Source organism: Mobula hypostoma, chromosome 8 (genome assembly GCF_963921235.1).
Source record: "Mobula hypostoma chromosome 8, sMobHyp1.1, whole genome shotgun sequence".
NCBI classification, from domain to species: domain Eukaryota; kingdom Metazoa; phylum Chordata; class Chondrichthyes; order Myliobatiformes; family Myliobatidae; genus Mobula; species Mobula hypostoma.
The window spans coordinates 63288021-63308030 of NC_086104.1; the positions used below are offsets into that span (position 1 = coordinate 63288021).

Genomic DNA, 20010 nt, shown 5'->3' on the forward strand with positions numbered 1-20010 from the left:
GTTACTGAAAGGTGTGGAGATTGAAGGGGAGAATTCTACAGCTCTAATTGATTAAACTTTTTTGAGATGTGGACATTACTGTTAAGACTAGCATTTATTAACCATCTCCCTAACTACCTTTTCAGGGAGGCTGTTTGGAACCACATTCTCTAATCTCAACAGCCATATGGGTATAGGTGTTGGCGCGTGGCCAAGTGGTTAATGATTTGAAGGTCGCTAGTTCGAGCCTTGGCTGAGGCAGCGTGTGTGTCCTTGAGCAAGACACTTAACCACACATTGCTCTGCAACAACATCGATGCTAAGCTGTATGGGTCCCAATGCCCTTCCCTTGGATATCGGTGGCGTGGAGAGGAGAGACTTGCAGCATGGGCAACTGCTGGTCTGCCATACAACCTTGCCCAGGCCTGCGACCTGGAAATCTTCCAAGGCGCAAATCCATGGTCTCATGAGATAAAAGGTTGCCTATACATGGGTATAAATTGCCAATGAAAGAAAACAGATGTGCAGCTTTTATATCACAGCTAGGGAACAATCTGTGAGTTGTGACTGAGTGGGTTTCTCTCAGGTGCTTGGGTTTTCTCCCACATCCCAAAGAGCTGACGGTTGATTGGTTAATTGTAGTTTGCCGCTAATATCCATGCACAGACTCAGTGAGTGAAAGGGCCTGCCCCATGCTGCTTGGCTAACATTTTTCAAGGGAACATGTGTGACATGGAGAGAAAAGTGCAAGTGTTCCTATGGCTCTGCTGCCCCTTAGTTGTGAAGGGGGTGTTTGGTGTGTAATGTTTGAGTGAGGTAGAAGAGTAACCGCCCTGTTATACAGTTGGCATGTACTGCAGCACCTGTTAGAAGGGCTGCTTTGAGTGAATAATGTTGATGATTTATTGAAGTTGTGTTCACCTAGGCAAGGGACAGTATTCCATCACATTCCTGAATTTTGCATTGTAAATGTCAGAAAGGCCACATCGATAGCAGGTGCCAAGTCACATTCTGCAGTGGACACCAGATTCTGTGCTATTCTTGCAGCTTGGGTTTGTGTGGCTGAAGGCATAGTTCTGATTAGCAGTGGTCTAGTAAGCTCGGAGAATGATCTGGAGGACAGAAGAGGGAATTGTAGAAATGGATAGGATGAGATTATGAAAATATTGCTAAAAATCTTCTTGCTATGTTGTGGATAATTGAATCTAATGAGATTTCTTGCTTGCCATAAGCTATGAATGTTCAAATCTCTTACATCTTTATTTTCTTTTTCAGACTGTTGAAGAAGTTACCCAGAAATCTGATCATTTTGCAGGTTAGTCCTACTTTATTCTTTCATCCCTCTGAGGGTTGCCATTCCCCAGGAGGATTTGTCTCTTAGACAATAGGCATGACAAGTAGGTACAATAATTAGGAAACCCCTCAGCTTTGTTTCAGTTTATTGAGTTCTGCTTATTGATTTGTCATTCTAGTTTGTGAATACATTAGTGATCTGCAAACAAGTGCACTAACTATGTTGGTAACTAGTTAGGCAATTGAGCAGGAAGCATATTAGGACATTGTACTTTTAAGTGAGTTCTCGTCACTTTGCACCTCTATTAATGATTATTGAATTATTTTGGTATTTAGGGCATCAAACCTTTGAGTCCTTGACGGATCTTATCCGTCCTGAACCCTTGACAGATCCCTGATTACTTAATCTTGCATCCTTTTGTCAAATCTCTGAACACTTTTCCTCCAAGGTGATCACACAGCTTCTCCAGTCAAATCTCATCCCTAAAGCATTCCGGTAAATCTTTCTTGGCCTTCATGTTTCTTTTCAAGTTATGTGGTCAGAATTGACAAAGTAGTTGAATACAGATTTCCTGCTTTGTGTTCAGTTGGAATCTCATGTAACTATTTGTCACTCTTTCTTTATTCCCTTGTCCCTTCAGGGATTTATGCACACACATGCCAATATTCCTCAGTTTCTTGACACCATTTAGAAATGACCATTTATTCTACATTATCCCTCCCCATTCTTCCTGAAAGGTAACGTCCTTCACACTTGCCATTTCCCCATTGAGCCGGCCTGCCTGTGCCTTTTCTTTCTGTCCGTTACAATCCTTCTGACTTTTAGTAACCATCCTGTCAAGGTTTGTGCCACTTGCAAATTTGAAAACTTTATCCTGTCCTACGCTCAAGTCATTTCATGTACCAGCACGGACCAATGTAAAACAGTCCTCAATCTGTTACCACAACTTTCTGCTTTGAAGCCAGTTACCTCTTCATGCTGGTGCTCCTTTAACTCCATGGGTCTCTGTTTTGCCTAACCATATTTGTGTAATGCACAAACACTCTGAAATTCCATCTGGGTGACAGCTATTCAATTATCTTCACTCCTCAAAATTCATTTAGTCTGGATGGATATGATCTGCCTTTATCAAATGTCACGTACCCCATGACGGGTTAAAGAACCAGCAGAAATCGAAAACACTTTGGAGTCCAGTATTGCTATTAACTAATGGTATTTATTAGTAACTACACAATACAATAATATAAATGCAGATAAATCAAACAGGTTAGCAATGTGTGTATATATATATATATTGTGTGTGTGTGGAATTATATGAAAATCAAGCTTCTTCAAGTCTAGGGGTAAATAGATAGTCTTACTCTTACGAGTAAAGTTCAGTTCGTGGTATTGAGTTGAGTAGTGATGGGAGAGAGAGAGAGAGAGGGAGAGATTTGAGTCTTTAGGTGAGCTGACGCCGTTGATCTTCCCATTGTCCTCTGAGTTCCTTTTGAAGTCATCGACTATGACCACAACAAAGGGGTCCGTTCTTCTGTGGTGGAATTATCAACCCAGGCGAGGGTTGGACACACAAATAACTCTCCACCGGTCACGCCCTGTTCACACTGCGAGACCCACTGATCGATCCTCCAAAACCCACTTTTTCTGTGGGCACAACAAAGCTCATTCAGTGTCCAAAACCACGTGTCTGTCCGTTTATCATCTGACCTTATATTTATCTCACCATGCTGAATACCAACTGTCACTCAAGCAGCTCCTCCCTTCTTTGTCTGTAAGAATTTCCAAGCAGGCAGCGTCCTTGTAGAAATGTAAACATGCTGCAGAAAACCCATTAACATCATCCAAAGCTGTCTTCGCCCCTCTCTCTCTTAAAAACAAGATGTCGGTGTTAAATAACTCTCTCGCTCTCTTTTCAAAAGCACAGTTCATAGGGGTAATTCAGGACCTTGTCACACAAATTAATGTTATTAACTCAAACTACAAGTCTAATTTTGCTTTGATAGAGAGACCATCTTTTTTCCCCCATTGGGCTGATGCCAACTTCCAGGTGAACAGTTCCATTCATCCCTTCCCTCTCGCCTTATTATCTGTACTTCAGCAACACATTGTATCTCATTACACTTTGCTTACTACAATGTAAAAGATGGGGTAAGTTATCATAGCCACTTGACTTGCCCACTCACATCCCAAAGATGTGCTGAAAGAAACTAGAGTACCCAGAGGAAATTCATGTGATTGCAAAGAGGACAGCATCCTTTGTCAAGATCAAACTTCAGTCTGTGAGGCAGCATTGAAAAGCGATGTGCCATTTTGCTGGACTTTACAATTTTCCGTGTTGTTTTCAAATCTTCTCCACTTAACGTAAAGCCTGGGAAATCTGCATTCATTGTTGAACAGAAGTATTTTCTGAACTTCTAGACATTCTGCATCCTGGTATTTAAACATCTGTATCCAAGGAGCATTGCAACCTCCTCGTCCTCAGGAATCAGAATGATGTCCCATCCAGATTAGGTGACATGATTACTAAGCATAACCAGCTTGGCTTTTGACTACCTCAAATGTTCTTGCTGCCTTATCTTCTGATGTTTTGTGTATCCTATCTTGCATTCAGCTTTAGTTTCTGTCACTACTTGGATCATATTGTGTATTTCCCAGTTGGTCACAACTTCCTTGGTATTCCCCCTGCTATTTAGAAGACGTTTGGATTCCCTGTTATGTTTGTGATCATTCTTTCCCAAAGCTTTGTTCACTTGCCTCATTTTTGTTTCCACTTTCCCATCTGTTATCAAAATTCAGCCTGGTTTCCCTCCACTGCTGTACAGTCCTTACACAATTCCATCAACTCACTGCAAATTTTCATTTATCTCTGTTTTGGAAAAACTTGAAATATCCCAGTTATATGATATTCCCTTCTTTCTTAACTTAACAGATTCAGTAGTTGGCTTCCTAAGGAAATCCTCATTCTAGCATACAACCATCTGCTGTTACTAGTACCGCTATCACCACTCTGTTTCCTTCCTATCATTTCAGACCAAGTTCTAACCTACAATATTATGTGCCCAGTCACATCCCTATTTCTTTCACCAAGTCTAATTAATTGCCATTATATCATAATCACACTTTGTATTTGTACTCCACCTCAATCTAATTCTGACTTCCAAACCTGTAACAATATTTTGGGTTGAGAGTAAGTGCAGTAACATTAAACAACAGTCAGCAGTGCTAATTAATGACACAGTATAGCAATTTATTTATTTCTTTTATAGAGTTGAATGATGGATGGTCAACTTTCTTCAGTGTACAGAAATCAAGAATACAGAACTAATTGCTGACGTCTTAAAGTTATAACTTTTGGATGTAGGTAATATAGTACGAAGAGCTTTGAGACATTCTTTATGGTTAATATTTATGTAATTTGGAAAGCTTCAATTTCAGATTATTAAAACAATGGTGGTTTTTCAGATGATTTCAAAAGTGTCAATTTTGATTACAACTATGATACAGAAACAGAATGCTGGAGTTGGTGTTACAGTAACCTCTTCTTTGTACTTTTAGGCAAGGTTTGGAATTGAGGTATAAATGAGACTTCCTATAAATCTTAAGAATTGGATCATCCAGCAAAATTATTTTTGACTCAGTAATAATCGATCAGTTACTATTATTACAACATTGTAAGTTGTATGAATTTAAAGCAATGGTTTAAGACACTGCTAAAATGTGATCTCAAAGTAAACAAAGCACAACTTGGAATATCCGGTTGAATTATTTGTTTTCCTTAAGTATTCCACCTAGTTGATAGTCATTAATTACCAATTCTGTAGTCACAATCATATTCCATATGAAGGATCTGTTTTAACTGCTTAGAATCTCTTGTTCCTAGGTTATGTAATTTGTCCAAAGATTGCTGAGATGTTTCATTTCCTGGGGGAGAAAAAAAATTGTGTGTATTAAACACATAGATAATCTGTACTTTGTATTTTTGTTTTTTTTTTCTCTTTTGGGGGCTTGCTTCATGGTCAGTGAGCAATGTTCAAAGATCAAGCAAGCTATGGTGTGAACTTTCAGGAGGAGGAGGAGGAGGAGAAAGAGTCCAATGCAGTCACGATGAAGCGTCTCTGCCTGAAATGTTGACTGTTCAGTCCCCTCCATGGTTGCTGAGATCCTGACTTGCTGAGATCCTCCAGCACTTGCTGAAGATTTCCAGCATCTGCAGAATCGATTGTGTTTATCAATGCATAAACTTCTGACGTGCCTTACACTGCAAGAATGTAATCCTAAGGTAGTCCTGAGTTAATTGACTTTACAATATTCTTTGAAGTTGAAAATAAACTGGAGAGGAACATGTGGATTGAACAGCAACTGTGGGATGAAGGGAATTCAGACACTTCTGTTTCCAAAACATCAGCAATTCCTTCATTCTCCCCTCCCACACCACACCCATACACAACACCTCCTACTGTGTTCATAAGAGCATAAGAAATGAGAGCAGGAGCTGGTTGTCTCCACCCAGCTGTCCTTGTCTTTAACTAGAATATACTTTTGATGAGCACCATGAAGAATCTCTTTGAAAGTCTCGCACTGTTCCTGAGCTGTCCCACTATATAGACTGTGTTTCCAGTCTATGCTCGTCTGCTCCTCCCTTGTTTAGGTATAATACACTGGTTTTTGGTTGAACTATTGCCCCCTCCATTTGTATGAGAAATTAAATCATACTATGCTCACTCTTTCCAAGAGGATTCATAATTACAGCAAGATGGTTAATTTTATCTGTCTCATTGCACAGGACCAGATCTGAGATCACATTTTTCTTTGTGAGTTAATTAATGTGCTGTTCAAGGGTCCTCCTCGAGACTGCCTTGATCATTTTGATTTGTCCAATCTATGTGCAAGTTAAAGTTCCCTATGACAACTGGCATTCTATTCTTACATGCATCAAATATTTCTTGGTTTATTGCCAGTAACACTGTGATGTTCTGTCATGTATGGACAACTCACACCAGTGCTGATATGTTATTCCTTTACTATTCCTATCACTATCCAGGTGCATTCAACATTTTGTTCCTCCAGTAGTTTCCTTCCTCTCTCTCTCTGCTCCGCCAGAATTCAGCATCTTCATCTCTCAAGTTTCCATAATCTGGAGTTACCTAACAGATGAAAAGCTAGGATTTACAGTCAGTAAGCACTGTCAGCTCATCACTGATCGTGGCTATTTAAAATTCACTTGAGAACAACTCTTCTGGCAGGCGGTTCCTAGATCCACTGGTAATTTGAGTGAAGGAGAACAAATGCATCCTTGATGTTTTGAAATACCTTGCTTGCAATCCTCTATCTACTGATGATGTTATGTTGTAGATGATAGCTTATGATGGAGCTGTCAGATAAATTGTGTGCAGTTACGTTTTCTTTTGAAATCTGGCAAAGCTATTAGAGAATATGAATAAACTTTTAAAGTGCAGTACTGCATGGAAGAGGAATTTATTAAAACTCCAATGCACAACCTCCCTCTTAAACTACAATACCCTCCTACCCCTGCTAAAATTCACTTACCACAATATTGCTTTTTGGGAGAATGTCTTCAATAGTTAAAGGCACATAATAATTCACAGCATTTGGAGCCTTGTGGTTATGGTCTCGTTTAAGATGTTGCTTTGTAAATCTGTGGATTAAAATTGTCAAACAATAACAATTTGACAAGAATGTTAAACTTGCTGAAGTCTGGTTCAGTAGTTCGATAACCATGAGAATAGTTTCCAAAAATTGTGTATGGAACATGGGTACAGACACCAACAATGTTTTGATGATTTAAGTATACTCCTACTTATCTGCTAGAATTACATCTGCAAACTAAACCAATAGATGAGGAATTCCAAGAGTGCCTATAAAAAGTATTCACACCCACCCCACGGAAGTTTTTATGTTTCATTGTTTTATTACATTGAATCACAGTGGAGTTAATTTGCAAACAACAGGAATTCTGCAGATGCTGGAAATTCAAGCAACATACATCAAAGTTGCTGGTGAACGCAGCAGGCCAAGCAGCATCTATAGGAAGAGGTGCAGTCGACGTTTCAGGCCGAGACCCTTCGTCAATTTGGCTGTTTTTTACACTGATCAACAGAAGAAAACTTTTGTGTCAAGGTGAAAAAAGATCTCTACAAAATGATCTAAATTAATTACAAGTATAAAACAAAATAATTGCATAAGTATTCACCAAATCATTACTGGTGCAGCCAATTGATTTTTAGAAGTCACGTAGTTAAATAGAGTTCACCATGTGCAGTCAAGGTGTTTCAATTGATTGTAGGAAAAATACACCTGTACCTAGAAGGTCCAACTGCTAGTGTGTTAGTATCCTGGCAAAAAAATACACCAAGACAGCAATAATTTGCCAAGCAACTATGCAAAAAGGTCATTGAAAAGCACAAGAAAGGAGATGGATACAGAAAAATTTCCAAGTCACTGAATATCCCTTGGAGTACAGATAAGTCAATCAAAAAATGGAAAGAATGTGGCACAGCTGTAAATCTGCCTAAAGCAGGCCGTCCTCAAAAACTGAGTGACTGTGCAAGAAGGGGACTAGTGAGGGAAGCCTTCAAGAGACCTATGACAACTCTGGACGAGTTACAAGCTTCAGTGGCTGAGATAGGAGAGACTGTGCATACAACAACCATTGCTCGGGTGCTTCACCCTTGTGGGAGAGTGGCAAAGAGAAAGCCACTGTTGGAAGAAGACTCAAATGAAATCTCAGCTGGAGATTGCCAGAAGGCACATGGGAGACTCTGAAGACAGCTGGAAGAAGGTTCTATGGTCTGATGAAACCAAAATTGTGCTTTTTGGCCATCGGGCTAAACACTTTTAGGCATAAGCCAAACACTGCATATCATCAAAAACACACCATCCCTACCGTGAAGCCTGGCGGTGGGTGCATCTTTCTCTGGTGATGCCTCACTGCAGCAGGCCCTGAAAGGCTTGTGAAGGTAGAGAGTAAAATGATTGCAGCAAAATAGAAGAAAGTCCTAGAGGTAAACCTGATGCAGTCTGCAAGAGAACTGTGTTGGGAGATTTGTTTTCCAGCAAGACAATGACCCCAATTATAAAGCCAAAGCTACACAGGAATGGCTTAAAAAAACAAAGTTAATGTCCTGGAGTGGCCAAGTCAGAGACCAAAGCTCAATCCATTTGAGAATTTGTGGCTGGACTTGAAAAGGGCTGTTCACTCACTATCCCCAAACAATCTGACAGAGCTTGAGCAGTTTTGTAAAGAAGAATGGGGAAAAATTGCAGTGTCCAGATGTGTGAAAATGACAGAGACCTATCCACACAGACTAAAGACTGTAATTGCTGCCAAAGGCGCAAATACTAAATACTGACTTGAAGAGGGTGAATACTTATGCAATCAATTATTTTTCATTTTATATCTGTCATTAATTTAGATCACTTTGTGGAGATCTGTTATCACTTTGACACAAAAGAGTCTTTCTGTTGATCAGTGTAAAAATAACAAATACTTCAGATGCTTTTTGGACTTGTACGTGTGTGTGTGTCCCATCACTATTTAAAAAGTATTTTATTTTTTTACAGGTGCTAAATACAAATCCTACACATGTACATTTTGTATACTGCAGTCAAATAAAATCCATTTGTTGCAGCATTGCCCAATAATTCTACATTACCATCTACCACATTCACTTGAAAAATTAGAAATGTAGATCACTATCCTCTCTTGAGTTGTTAATAAATGTATATTACCATAGAGTTATGCAGCATAGACACAGGCCATTTGGCCCTACTGGTTATGCTGACCAAGATGCCCCAGCTTGATGGCATTTGGCCTATAACCTTCTAAATCTTTCCAATCTTTGAATCTGCCTTTTAAAAATAATTATACCTGCTTCAACCACTTTGTCTGACAGCCTATTACTCTTTTCCTTCTTGCCTTGAAGATGTGCCCTCTAGTTTTTGATTTTCTCCAACCTTGTGGAAAAAGACCGTGTGTACTCACCCTATCTATGCCCATCATGATTTTATACTCTTCTCAAGACCTGGTAACATTTTTGTAAACCATTTCTGCACTCTTTCCAGTTTGATAATATCATTCCTGTAGCTGAACACATACTCCAACTGCAGCCTTGGCAGCATCCTGTACCACCACACTATGTCCTCCCAACTTTAAACTCAGTGCCGTGACTGGTGACGGTCAGTCTACCAAAAGCTGCTTCACCACCCTGTGTCTCCACCTTCAGTGAACTTTGTACTTGTACTCCACAGGCCCTGTTGTTCACTATAAAAGTCCTAACTGCATTTGACTTTCTAAAATGCAATACCTTGCACTTATCCAAATTCAATTCCACCTGCCATTGCTTAACCCATTTACTCAACTTCTCACAATCTCCTGTAATTTTTGATAACCTTCATTGTCTACTATACCACGATATTACCAGTATTTTAAAATTTTGCTAGTTTGCAGGGTCATGCACTACTGGAATGGAGTCTGAAAGTTTGAGCACATAACCCAGGCAAATGTGTCAGTGTACTGCTGAAGGAATGCAGCCCTGTTGGATACACTCAGCAACTACTCAACTTGACATCATCCAGTGAACGGAAGAAATGTGCCACTAACCTCTTATTAGTAAAGATAGAAACCAAGCTCAGACTGCTTGGTACCATAGTGGTTAGCATAACACTTTACAGTACCGGTGACTTGGGTTCAATTCCTGCCGCTGTCTGTAAGGATTCAAAGTACATTTATTTATCAAAGTACGTATGCAGTATACTACCCTGAGAATCATCTGTCCTACAGACAGTCACAAAACAAAGATGAATCGTGGAACTCGTTCAAAGAGAAAACATTAACCACCCTCTCTCCCAATGTGTAAAAAAAAACACAAATCATGCAAATGGAAAAAAACTGAGTGAAAACACACAATATAAAACAAAATCAAATGGCATTTTTCAGTTCAGCTCAGTGTAAGTTATCAGCAGGCCACCTCAATTCAAAAATTGTGCAAAAAATAGCAACAAAAAAGTGTCTAGAAACTAGAACACATCATAAACGTGATTTTACAAACTATCGATTAAACCAACCCCCCCCCCCGACAACATATAGGGAGAGAGAGCACTTGAACGCAAAGACCTTCCCTCAGGAGCAGCATGGTGAGTTTGTAAGTTCTCCCCATGACCGCGTGGTTTCCTGCAGGCTCTCCAATTTCCTCCTGCAGTCTAAAGAGGTACCGGTTGGTGGGCTAATTGGTCATTGTAAATTGTTCCATGATTAGGTTCAGGTTAACTTGGGGGTTGCTGGATGGCTTGGCTCAAAGGACCAGAAGGGCCTATTCTGCACTGTATCTCAATAAATAAATAAAAATAAATTCAGATGTTGTTTCTGGTCTCAACTTTTCCATACTCTGATCCAAATCAGTGCTGAGCTGTGACGTAAAAGCTGCAAGTTGGTTCACTTACTTGGTGTTTATTTCTTCAGAAGCTTCCTCCTGATGGTGAGATTCAAAACTCCCTGGAATTACATCCTCACTGGTTTGAGAATCACTCTGAGATGGAAACCAGTCATGTCTTCTCTTTTGGCTCTGGATTTTCTTTGCAGTTGTATCATTATTTTCACTAAACATCTGGAATAAAGATATCTATTCTGAGTTGTGGAATATGCTGTTCACAACAGTGTTGTGCTTCTTTCATGGGTCCCAGCACGGTGATGCTGAAAGGTTCATTATTTAATTAGCACATTACACAGGGCTGGGATATATTTTAGCATTTTTCTTAGGATGCACATCCCAGCTTTGAGTAGAACTATTTTAATTTCATGGTAATAATCATGGGAAATCCAAATTTGCCCCCCAATTTCTGGGAGAGTTTATTTTTAGGATTTTGATCACAATAGATAAAATTTCAAGGTTTTCAGATGACACCAATTTGCAGGATGTTGGGGTTGATGGTGATACAGATAACGTAAAGGATGTCTAGCACCTAATGATGGAAATAAGCCTGGAAACTGCACTTGTAAATGGAAATTTCATTTGAATATTGACAAGTGTAAGATGATGTTTTGTAGATACGGGAATAAGTAAATCAACTATTCAGATGGACCTAGAGGTACAAATTTTATAAATCATTAAAGGAATCTTCACGATGTCATAACAAATGCAAATAAAACATCAAGGCTAAAGACCAAATACATGGTAATGAAATTGGTTTTTGGAGCATTTTGCAGGTGGAGAGAGCAGTGGGGATGCAGGAGGAATTTCAAAGTTCAAAGTACATTTATTATCAAAGTATGCATACGTATACAACCTTGAGATTTGCCTCTTTACAGGCACCCACAAAGCAAAGAAATCCAAAAGAACCCCTTAAAAAATTTTGGTGGGGGGGGGTAGGAGATAGTGGAATTCCAGAGCTTGCTGCTCAGGCAACCAAAGATTAAACCAATCAATGATTACATTTGAGGTCTGCTTGAGATGCAATCTCTTAATTCTATATAACTCAAGGCTTTGGGGCTGTAAGAGACTATGCAAAACCATGGAGGGATTAGGCAGAGAGTGGGAGATGGAATGGGTGAAAACTGTAAAATTGTTATTTAGTCAGGAGACAGTGAGTCTGCAAGCACAATGGTAAAAAGTGAACTGGAATTAACATGCGTTTATGGAGCGTAAAACAAGGGACCTCAACCAGTAGTACAATAAAACTACTTGAGAAATGACTTAGATCTGCTCCAATTTGCCAACTGGCACAACAGGTCCACAGCAGATGGAATTTCATTGGCTCTTCACTCAACCCTTGAACAACTGGGCATCAAAGATACATACATCGGGATGCTCATAATCAACTACAGCTCAGCTTTCAATACTATCATCCCCTCAAAATCAATCCATAAACTTCAAAACCTTGGCCTCAATAACTCTTTGTGTAATTGGATCTTCGATTACCCTACTTGCAGACCTCAGTCAGTTTGGATTAACAACATCTCCATGATCTCTATCAGCACAAGGTGGTCTGCTTAGCTCCCTGCTTAACTCGTTTTATACAGTGTGGCTAACCACAGTTCCAATGCCATATTTAATTTTGCTAATAACACCACTGTCATGGGCTGAAGTGAATTTTATCTGAACTTAAAGTCTTCAGTTCCAATGGTAGAATTTGAATGCAAAGCCCATTATTTTCAGTTCAAGGTTCTGTATTATTAATCCATGGTGCTTTCGATCCTCTCATCACTTAATAAATTTTAACTCTATTTGCTTCTGTTAATAAAGAGACCCTGTAAACCAGGGGTTCCCAAACTGGAGTCCACAGACCCCTTACTTAATGATATTGATCCATGGCATAAAAAAGGTTGTAAACCTTTGTGTTTCTAAAAATCAATTGGACTTTGCAGACTGGTCTCAGTTTCGTTTATGTGGAATTTTGTAGCAAAATAGGTGGCGAAGTAGAGGAAAATATTTCAAAGAGTCAAGGTTTAAGTTTGCCATATTTAATTTGATTACCAGAAAACTGGAAGTCTTTGAGCCAGTTCCCATCAGCAGATCAGAAGTGGAGAGGGTCGGGGTCAGCAGCTATCATTCCTCAGTGCTATCATTTCAGAGGCTCTGTTCTGGGCCCAGCGAGTAGGTGTCATTACAAAGAAAGCATAGCAGCTCCCTTACTTAGAAATTTGCAAAGATTCAGCATGACAAATAAAACTTTGACAACCTTCTATAGATGTGTAGTGGAGAGTATATAGACTGGCTGCTTCATAGTCTAGCACGGAAACACCAATGCCCTTGAACAGAAAATCCTACAAATAGTAGTGGATATGGCCAAGTCCACCATGGGTAAAGCGCTCCCCACCATTGAGCACATCTACATGGAGTATTGTCGCAGGAAACCAGCATACATCATCAGGGACTTCCACCACCCAGGAAATGCTCTCGTTCTCACTACTGCCATTGGGAAGAGGGTACAGGAACCTCAGGACTCACAACACCAGTTTCAAGAACAGTTATTACCCTTCAATCATCAGGCTCTTGAATCAGAGGGGTTAACTTATTTCATCTTCACTTGCCCCATCACTGAACTGTTCCCACAATTTCTGGACTCACTTTCAAGAACTCTTCATCTCATGTTCTTGATATTTATTGCTTATTTATTAATTATTTTCTTTCTTTTTGTACTTGCATGATTTTTGTCTTTTGCACACTGGATGTCCACTGTTGGTGTGGTCTTTCATTATGGTTATCAAATTTATTGAGAAAATGAATCTCAGCATTGTATATGGTGACATATATGTACTTTGATAACAAATTTACTTTGAACCTGTAAGTGTTAAGTCTACAGGTTACAAAGACATAAACATGTTAGCTGAAACAGGGTAGAATTGGATATTGTTTCAGAGATGTTCAAAATGCATATATGAACATAAATCTAAAATTGGGATCAGATATAGACTCTATGACTGTAACTTGTTTCTGATTTCTAAATTACTACCACAATGTCGCAGCCCTAGGGTATCACTGTAGTTATCTGAGGCCCAAACATCCTCAGCACTTCATTTGGGTCAGAGGTGGTTAAGTTCTCTGATGATTACACAACATTCAATTCCATGTGGGCAATTGTTTAGTAACAGAAGCATGTCTGTGCTTGCATGCAGCAAGACCAAGGCAATATTGAGGTATGGGCTTATATACGGCAGTTAACATTCACACCAAAAAACTGCCAATCAATGACTATCCTGAACAAGTGAGACTGTAGCCTCCTACTCTTGTTGTTCAATGACATTAGCTCACTGAAAACCCTACCATATTGAAAAGGAATGCTTCATCACAATATGATTACATGAGTGGCCAAATCAGGCCTCGTCCATTTAACAGCTGGAAAGACTTGCAGCTTGCTAAGTCATGCTTCTACCTTTGCAAGAATGCAAGAGCTGTTAAAAAAAATACAATGCTTCCAAATTTTCCTGATACACTTAAAAACTTTAGACTTCAAGAAAATCATAAGCAACTCTTAAAATCCAAGATAAACACAAATTAGAAGATGTAAATATTTTAAATTTTTAATTCATTAACATCTATAAATTTGCTGACGATACAACCATTGTTGGTAGAATCTCAGGTGGTGATGAGAGGGTGTACAGGAGTGAGATATACCAACTAGTGGAGTGGTGCCACAGCAACAACCTGGCACTCAACGTCAGTAAGACGAAAGAGCTGATTGTGGACTTCAGGAAGGGTAAGACAAAGAAACACAGACCAATCCTATAGAGGGATCAGAAGTGGAGAGAGTCAGCAGTTTCAAGTTTTTGGGTGTCGAGATCTCTGAGGATCTAACCTGGTCCCAACATATCGATGTAGTTATAAAGAAGGCAAGACAGCGGCTATACTTTATTAGGAGTTTGAAGAGATTTGGCATGTCAACAAATACACTCAAAAACTTCTATAGTTGTACCGTGGAGAGCATTCTGACAGGCTACATCACTGTCTGGTATGGGGTGGGGGGGGGGGGCGGCTACTGCACAGGACCAAAAGAAGCTGCAGAAGGTTGTAAATCTAGTCAGCTCCATCTTGGGCACTAGCTTACAAAGTACCCAGGACATCTTTAGGGAGCAGTGTCTCAGAAAGGCAGTGTCCATTATTAAGGACCTCCAGCACCAAGGGCATACCCTTTTCACTGTTACCATCAGGTAGGAGATACAGAAGCCTGAAGGCACACACTCAGTGATTCAGGACAGCTTCTTCCCCTCTGCCATCTGATTTCTAAATGGACGTTGAAGCTTTGGACACTACCTCACTTTTTAAAAAATATACAGTATTTCTGTTTTTGCATGATTTTTAAAAATCTATTCAATATATGTAATTGATTTACTTGTTTATTTATTATGTTCTTTATTTATTATTATTTCTTTTTCTCTCTGCTAGATTATTTATTGTATTGAACTGCTGCTGCTAAGTTAACAAATTTCATGTCACATGCCGGTGATAATAAACCTGATTCTGATTCTGAACTGAGAAATACATTTGTGGAATAAAGAGTACTACTACACAAGAAATGTTTCTAAAAGTCCTAAGAAAGACTAAAAATAACTTGCCCAAGGCACTACATTGTTCTAGGGCTCTTGCAACCATTTCCTTGCATTCAAATTATAGGGTAAAGACTAGACTTGACTGTAAGTATCATGCATTTTCTCAGTTCCCATTCATTTGTGGAGTCCAACTGCCCAGCATTAAACACTGAGAACAAACACGTGAGTTTCATGTGTACAGGGTGGCAGCAGATAAGGCAGATGTACTGAGGTTGTTACCATATGTGGGTAAGTACATCACCAAGCCAAAAATACAAGAAAGGTGTCAATAAATCCAATAATAATTCAAAAGATACAAGATTCAAGAGAATGAGGGATTTGCTACCAAGTACAGTGATTGAAACTGAAGCTAATTGTTCAGATGTGTTAAGGGGTAGTCTGATACCTCAAAAACAAAGGAATCAAACAAATTTTGATTACCTGAAGTAAGAAGTGCCCTGTGAGTATGGACCAGTTAGGCCTAGAACGGTTTACTATATACTTAAATATTTTTGTCATGATTTTACTTATACTTTCGGTTTTGCTTCAAAATAAGACCGGTGAAATCTTTACTAAAGATTATTAAGTGTTTGAGCTAAGTAATTTTTAGAATCAGATTTAATGTTACTGGCAAATGTGAAATTTGTTATTTTGTGACACCTCTACCTCCTCCTTGATGGTAGAAATGAGAAAAAGGCATGTCCTGGGTGGTGGGAGTTCTTAATGATGGTTCTTTTTGAGGTAAACACGAGGAATTCTACAGATGCTGGAAATTCAAGCAACACACATCAAATTTGCTGGTGAACGCAGCAGGCCAGGCAGCATCTCTAGGAAGGGGTACAGTCGACATTTCGGGCTAAGACCCTTCGTCAGGACAGTATCTTTTTGAGGTATTGCCTTTTGAAGATGGTGTCGGTGCTGGGGAGGCTAGTGCCTATGATGGAGTTGTCTGAGTTTACAACTTTCTGAGGCTTTTTCTGATCCTGTGCAGCGGCCCTTCCATACCAGACAGTGGCATCTAGAGAAATTTACAAGAGTCTTTGATGATATTCCAAGTCTCCTTAAATTCCTAATGAAATATAGTCACCATTAGCACTATTCTTTGTAATTGCATCAATATGTTGGGCCCAGGATAGATCTTCAGAGATGTTAACACCCAGGAACATGAAACTGCTCACCCTTTCCACTGCTGATCCCTTGATGAGGACTGGAGTGTTTTCCCTCGGCTTCCCCTTCCTGAAGTCCACCATCAATTCTTTGGTCTTACTGACATTGAATGCAAGGTTGTTGTTGCGGTACCACTCAACCAGCTGATCTATTTCGCTTCTGTACGCGTCCTTGTCACATCTGAAATTCTGTCAACAATATTTGTGTTGTCAGCAAATTTATAAATAGCATTTGAGCTGTGTCTAGTCACACAGTTGTGGGTGTAGAGGGAGTAGAACAATAAGCCAAGCATGCTTCCTTGAGGTGTACCAGTGTTGATTGTCAGTGAGGAGGAGATGTTATTTCCTACCGCACTGACTGTGGTCTCCCAGAGAGGAAGTGAAGGATCCAGTTACAGAGGGAAATACAGAGACCCAGATTCTGGAGCTTGTTGATCAGAACTGAGTGTATGATTGTGTTGGATGCTGAGCTGTCATCAATAACAGCAGCCTGACGTAGGTATTGCTATTGTCCGGGTGACACAAGTCCGAGTGGAGAGCCAGTGAGATTGCATCCGCTGTAGACCTATTCTTGATGATAGGGAGATTTCAGCAGGTCCAGGACCTTGCTTAGCCAGTAGTTGATTCCGGCCAAGATCAACCTCTCAAAGGACTTCATCACAGCAAGTACTGTACTTCATCTTGAAAAGAGAGAAAGCAAAATTCGCTATTGTTTTATTAGGTCATTATTGTGCTTGACATTACACAGAATAAGTTATTGGAAGTTGCAAAGGAAATCTAATGTTGCAATAATGAGATAATGATCAAGCATCTGCATTAGTATGGATATCTGTGTTATTTGTATTACACTCCTGGTCATGTAATTAACATAGATAGAAGAATTAGTCACTGATAAGATGTTCACAGCTCCATTTCAATTGCCATGGCACAGACAGCCATTACAAATGGTTTCATGCAAAAGAAATACGTATATCCAGGTGTTATGGGTGTGCATGTAATCAGGCAAACATTATAATGTGAGGGCTTTGATTACTTACAAAATCTTGAACACTAGGCTCTTTGAACTCTGCAAACTGGCCACTCCTCTTCAGCAGTCTGCTCAATATAGCACCAAATAGAGAAAAGCAAATATTAAGTAAAATTGAGGTGGTCATCACTTACTGAACAGAAATCATAATCAGTTAACTAAGAATTTATGTTGCTCTTTTATCCAATGAAAAATGAGGGGCAGTTCTTTAGTTTACTTTGTCTAACACTTATTATCAGTTGTGTCACCAATAAATGCTTTCAGGCATTTATTGCACATACTACACATGGCAAAGAAAATGCAAACAATCTAGTCGACTGCAGCTTAAACGTTTGCTTTTTAAGTGCATCACATCTTAGATTAAAAACATTTCAAAATTTGCAAATATAAATGTTTGACTTCATATACTTTACATTGAAATGAATAAAAAACTGTAAATGTACAGATGCAAAAGACATGAATTCATATTTATTTTGGAAAAATGTATTTATATAACATCCTCAATGTGAAAATGCAAAGACACTTCAAATAATGTAATTGAGTTACACCAAAACAAGGAGAAAGTCCTGATGCTGGGCTGGATGGTGAACAGTGGGTCTGAATGGAACTGCTGGGGTTTAGCTATCTTACTGAACCAGGTACCGGACTTCTGCACATACACTATGAAATACCAAAGTCCAGCATTTACTGGGAGAGTAGGAGGGTTGAATCTATCGGCTTGTCCTGCAGATGTAGTTGACGTGTATTTTAATGCAGGATCAGGGACCACATGGAATTTTATACGAATTAAAAAGGCACAGATTTGGGAAGCAAGTACTACTTTAAAGAATATTTTGGTTTCATATTTTATATTATTTCTAGGAGTTTCTAAAGTTTTTGGATAACTTTAAAAATAACCATTTAATTATGAATGTCAGATGAATTCCAGTTTTGACAAAGTTCTAGCTCAGCTTTGTCTTGTCTGAAGAGTGTTTGGGGTTTCAGAGACTCCACAGTGGCCTGTGGCCATACGCCCACTGGAACATGTTGGACATCAGAGTTCAGACGGCCAGTAAGGTAGCCCTTCACATATCTGGTCCTCTACATCTGGTAAATGCTGGCATGGGTTGAAATATCACTGGAGTGAGTCATTCTTCTCATCATTGTAGTGCAGGAAATACAGAACTACACTATTTTAAGAATATTTAAAATACAAATGTATTTTAGTAAGCATTCGAGACATTGAGAACAGGGGAAAACTAAGTAGATACTTGCATTGAAAATCAAATTGTGTGATACGTATTAGAATTAGATTTAATATCACTGGCATATGTTGTGAAACTTGTTAACTTTACAGCTGCAGTACAATAAATATGATAAATAAATATAGAAAAAACTGAGTTACATTAAGTAAAAAATAGTCCATTAAATAGTTAAGTCAAAATAAGTAGTGCAACAAAAACAGAAATAAGAACGTAGAGAGGTGGTGTTCATGGGTTCAATGTCCATTCAGAAATCGGATGGCAGAGGGGAAGAAGCCGTTCCTGAATTGCTGAGTGAGTCCCTTCAGGTTTCTGTACCTCCTTCCTCAGGACTGACGAAGGGTCTCGGCCTGAAACGTCGACTGCACCTCTTCCTAGAGATGCTGCCTGGCCTGCTGCGTTCACCAGCAACTTTGATGTGTGTTGCTTGAATTTCCAGCATCTGCAGAATTCCTGTTGTTTCTGTACCTCCTTCCTGATTATATTAGCACAACTTCAGAAATGTTTTACTTAAGTGGCAGCAAATCGCATACTAACTCAATTCTTCTAAAGATACTGATATCTTTATTATCCATGATATGTAATGCAGGGACCATTACCAAGTTATTTATCTGTCAAAGTATTTTCTCTGAACAGTATTTATCAACAGCCTATGGAGGATACTACTGCTGACCCCAATTCCATTTTCACCAAGGTTGACACACATATTTGCTTAAATCAATGGTTTGTATCTAAATGCATGTTCTAAACCCTTTCCAAGTAAAGATTAACTAATTCTACATGGGCTGTGAATTTAATCCCTGGCCAGTAATTTGCAACGAGCATTGCTAACCTCAAAGTCCACAAGAACCTAACAATCTCTGTGGTGCGTATTTCTCCCATTTGCAATTGCAGCTACTTTGCAGCCTCAGTTCAACCAGATCCCAAGGATGATGTCAACAAATGATGGTCTTGCCAAATCAATGAAGAATTCTCAGTAGGCAAACCAGGAATTTAAGTTTTATAAAGTAATTTATGGCAGAAATCATTAAGGTATGAGCTAAAACAGCATTATCTTTATAGATATACTAATTTAACATCCTTTAGATTTAAACATATTTATAGGAGTTGACTACAAACTACACATGTAAAATTAGCTTTATTTTTGAAAGTGCCAGGAGAGTTGCAGTGTAGGAATGAAAATCAATTCTAGTGATAGGTCTTTGATCTAAAACACAGCTGCTATGGTAGTGCAGCAGCTAGCATGGTGTTATTACAGATCA

The 20010-nt window shown here is 39.2% G+C and overlaps 1 protein-coding gene across 1 annotated transcript in view; it reads right to left on the reverse strand.

The window, feature by feature from the left end:
- Nucleotides 1-6306: 6306 nt before the first annotated feature.
- Nucleotides 6307-20010, reverse strand: part of LOC134351147 (uncharacterized) — an 88261-nt gene continuing 74557 nt past the window's right edge. The window contains exons 5-8 of the mRNA XM_063057262.1: nucleotides 17518-17575; nucleotides 10733-10896; nucleotides 6821-6929; nucleotides 6307-6417 (exon numbers count right to left, since the gene is read on the reverse strand). Of these exons, the coding sequence (XP_062913332.1) occupies nucleotides 6307-6417; nucleotides 6821-6929; nucleotides 10733-10896; nucleotides 17518-17575 (442 nt within the window). The remainder of the gene's footprint in view (nucleotides 6418-6820; nucleotides 6930-10732; nucleotides 10897-17517; nucleotides 17576-20010) is intronic.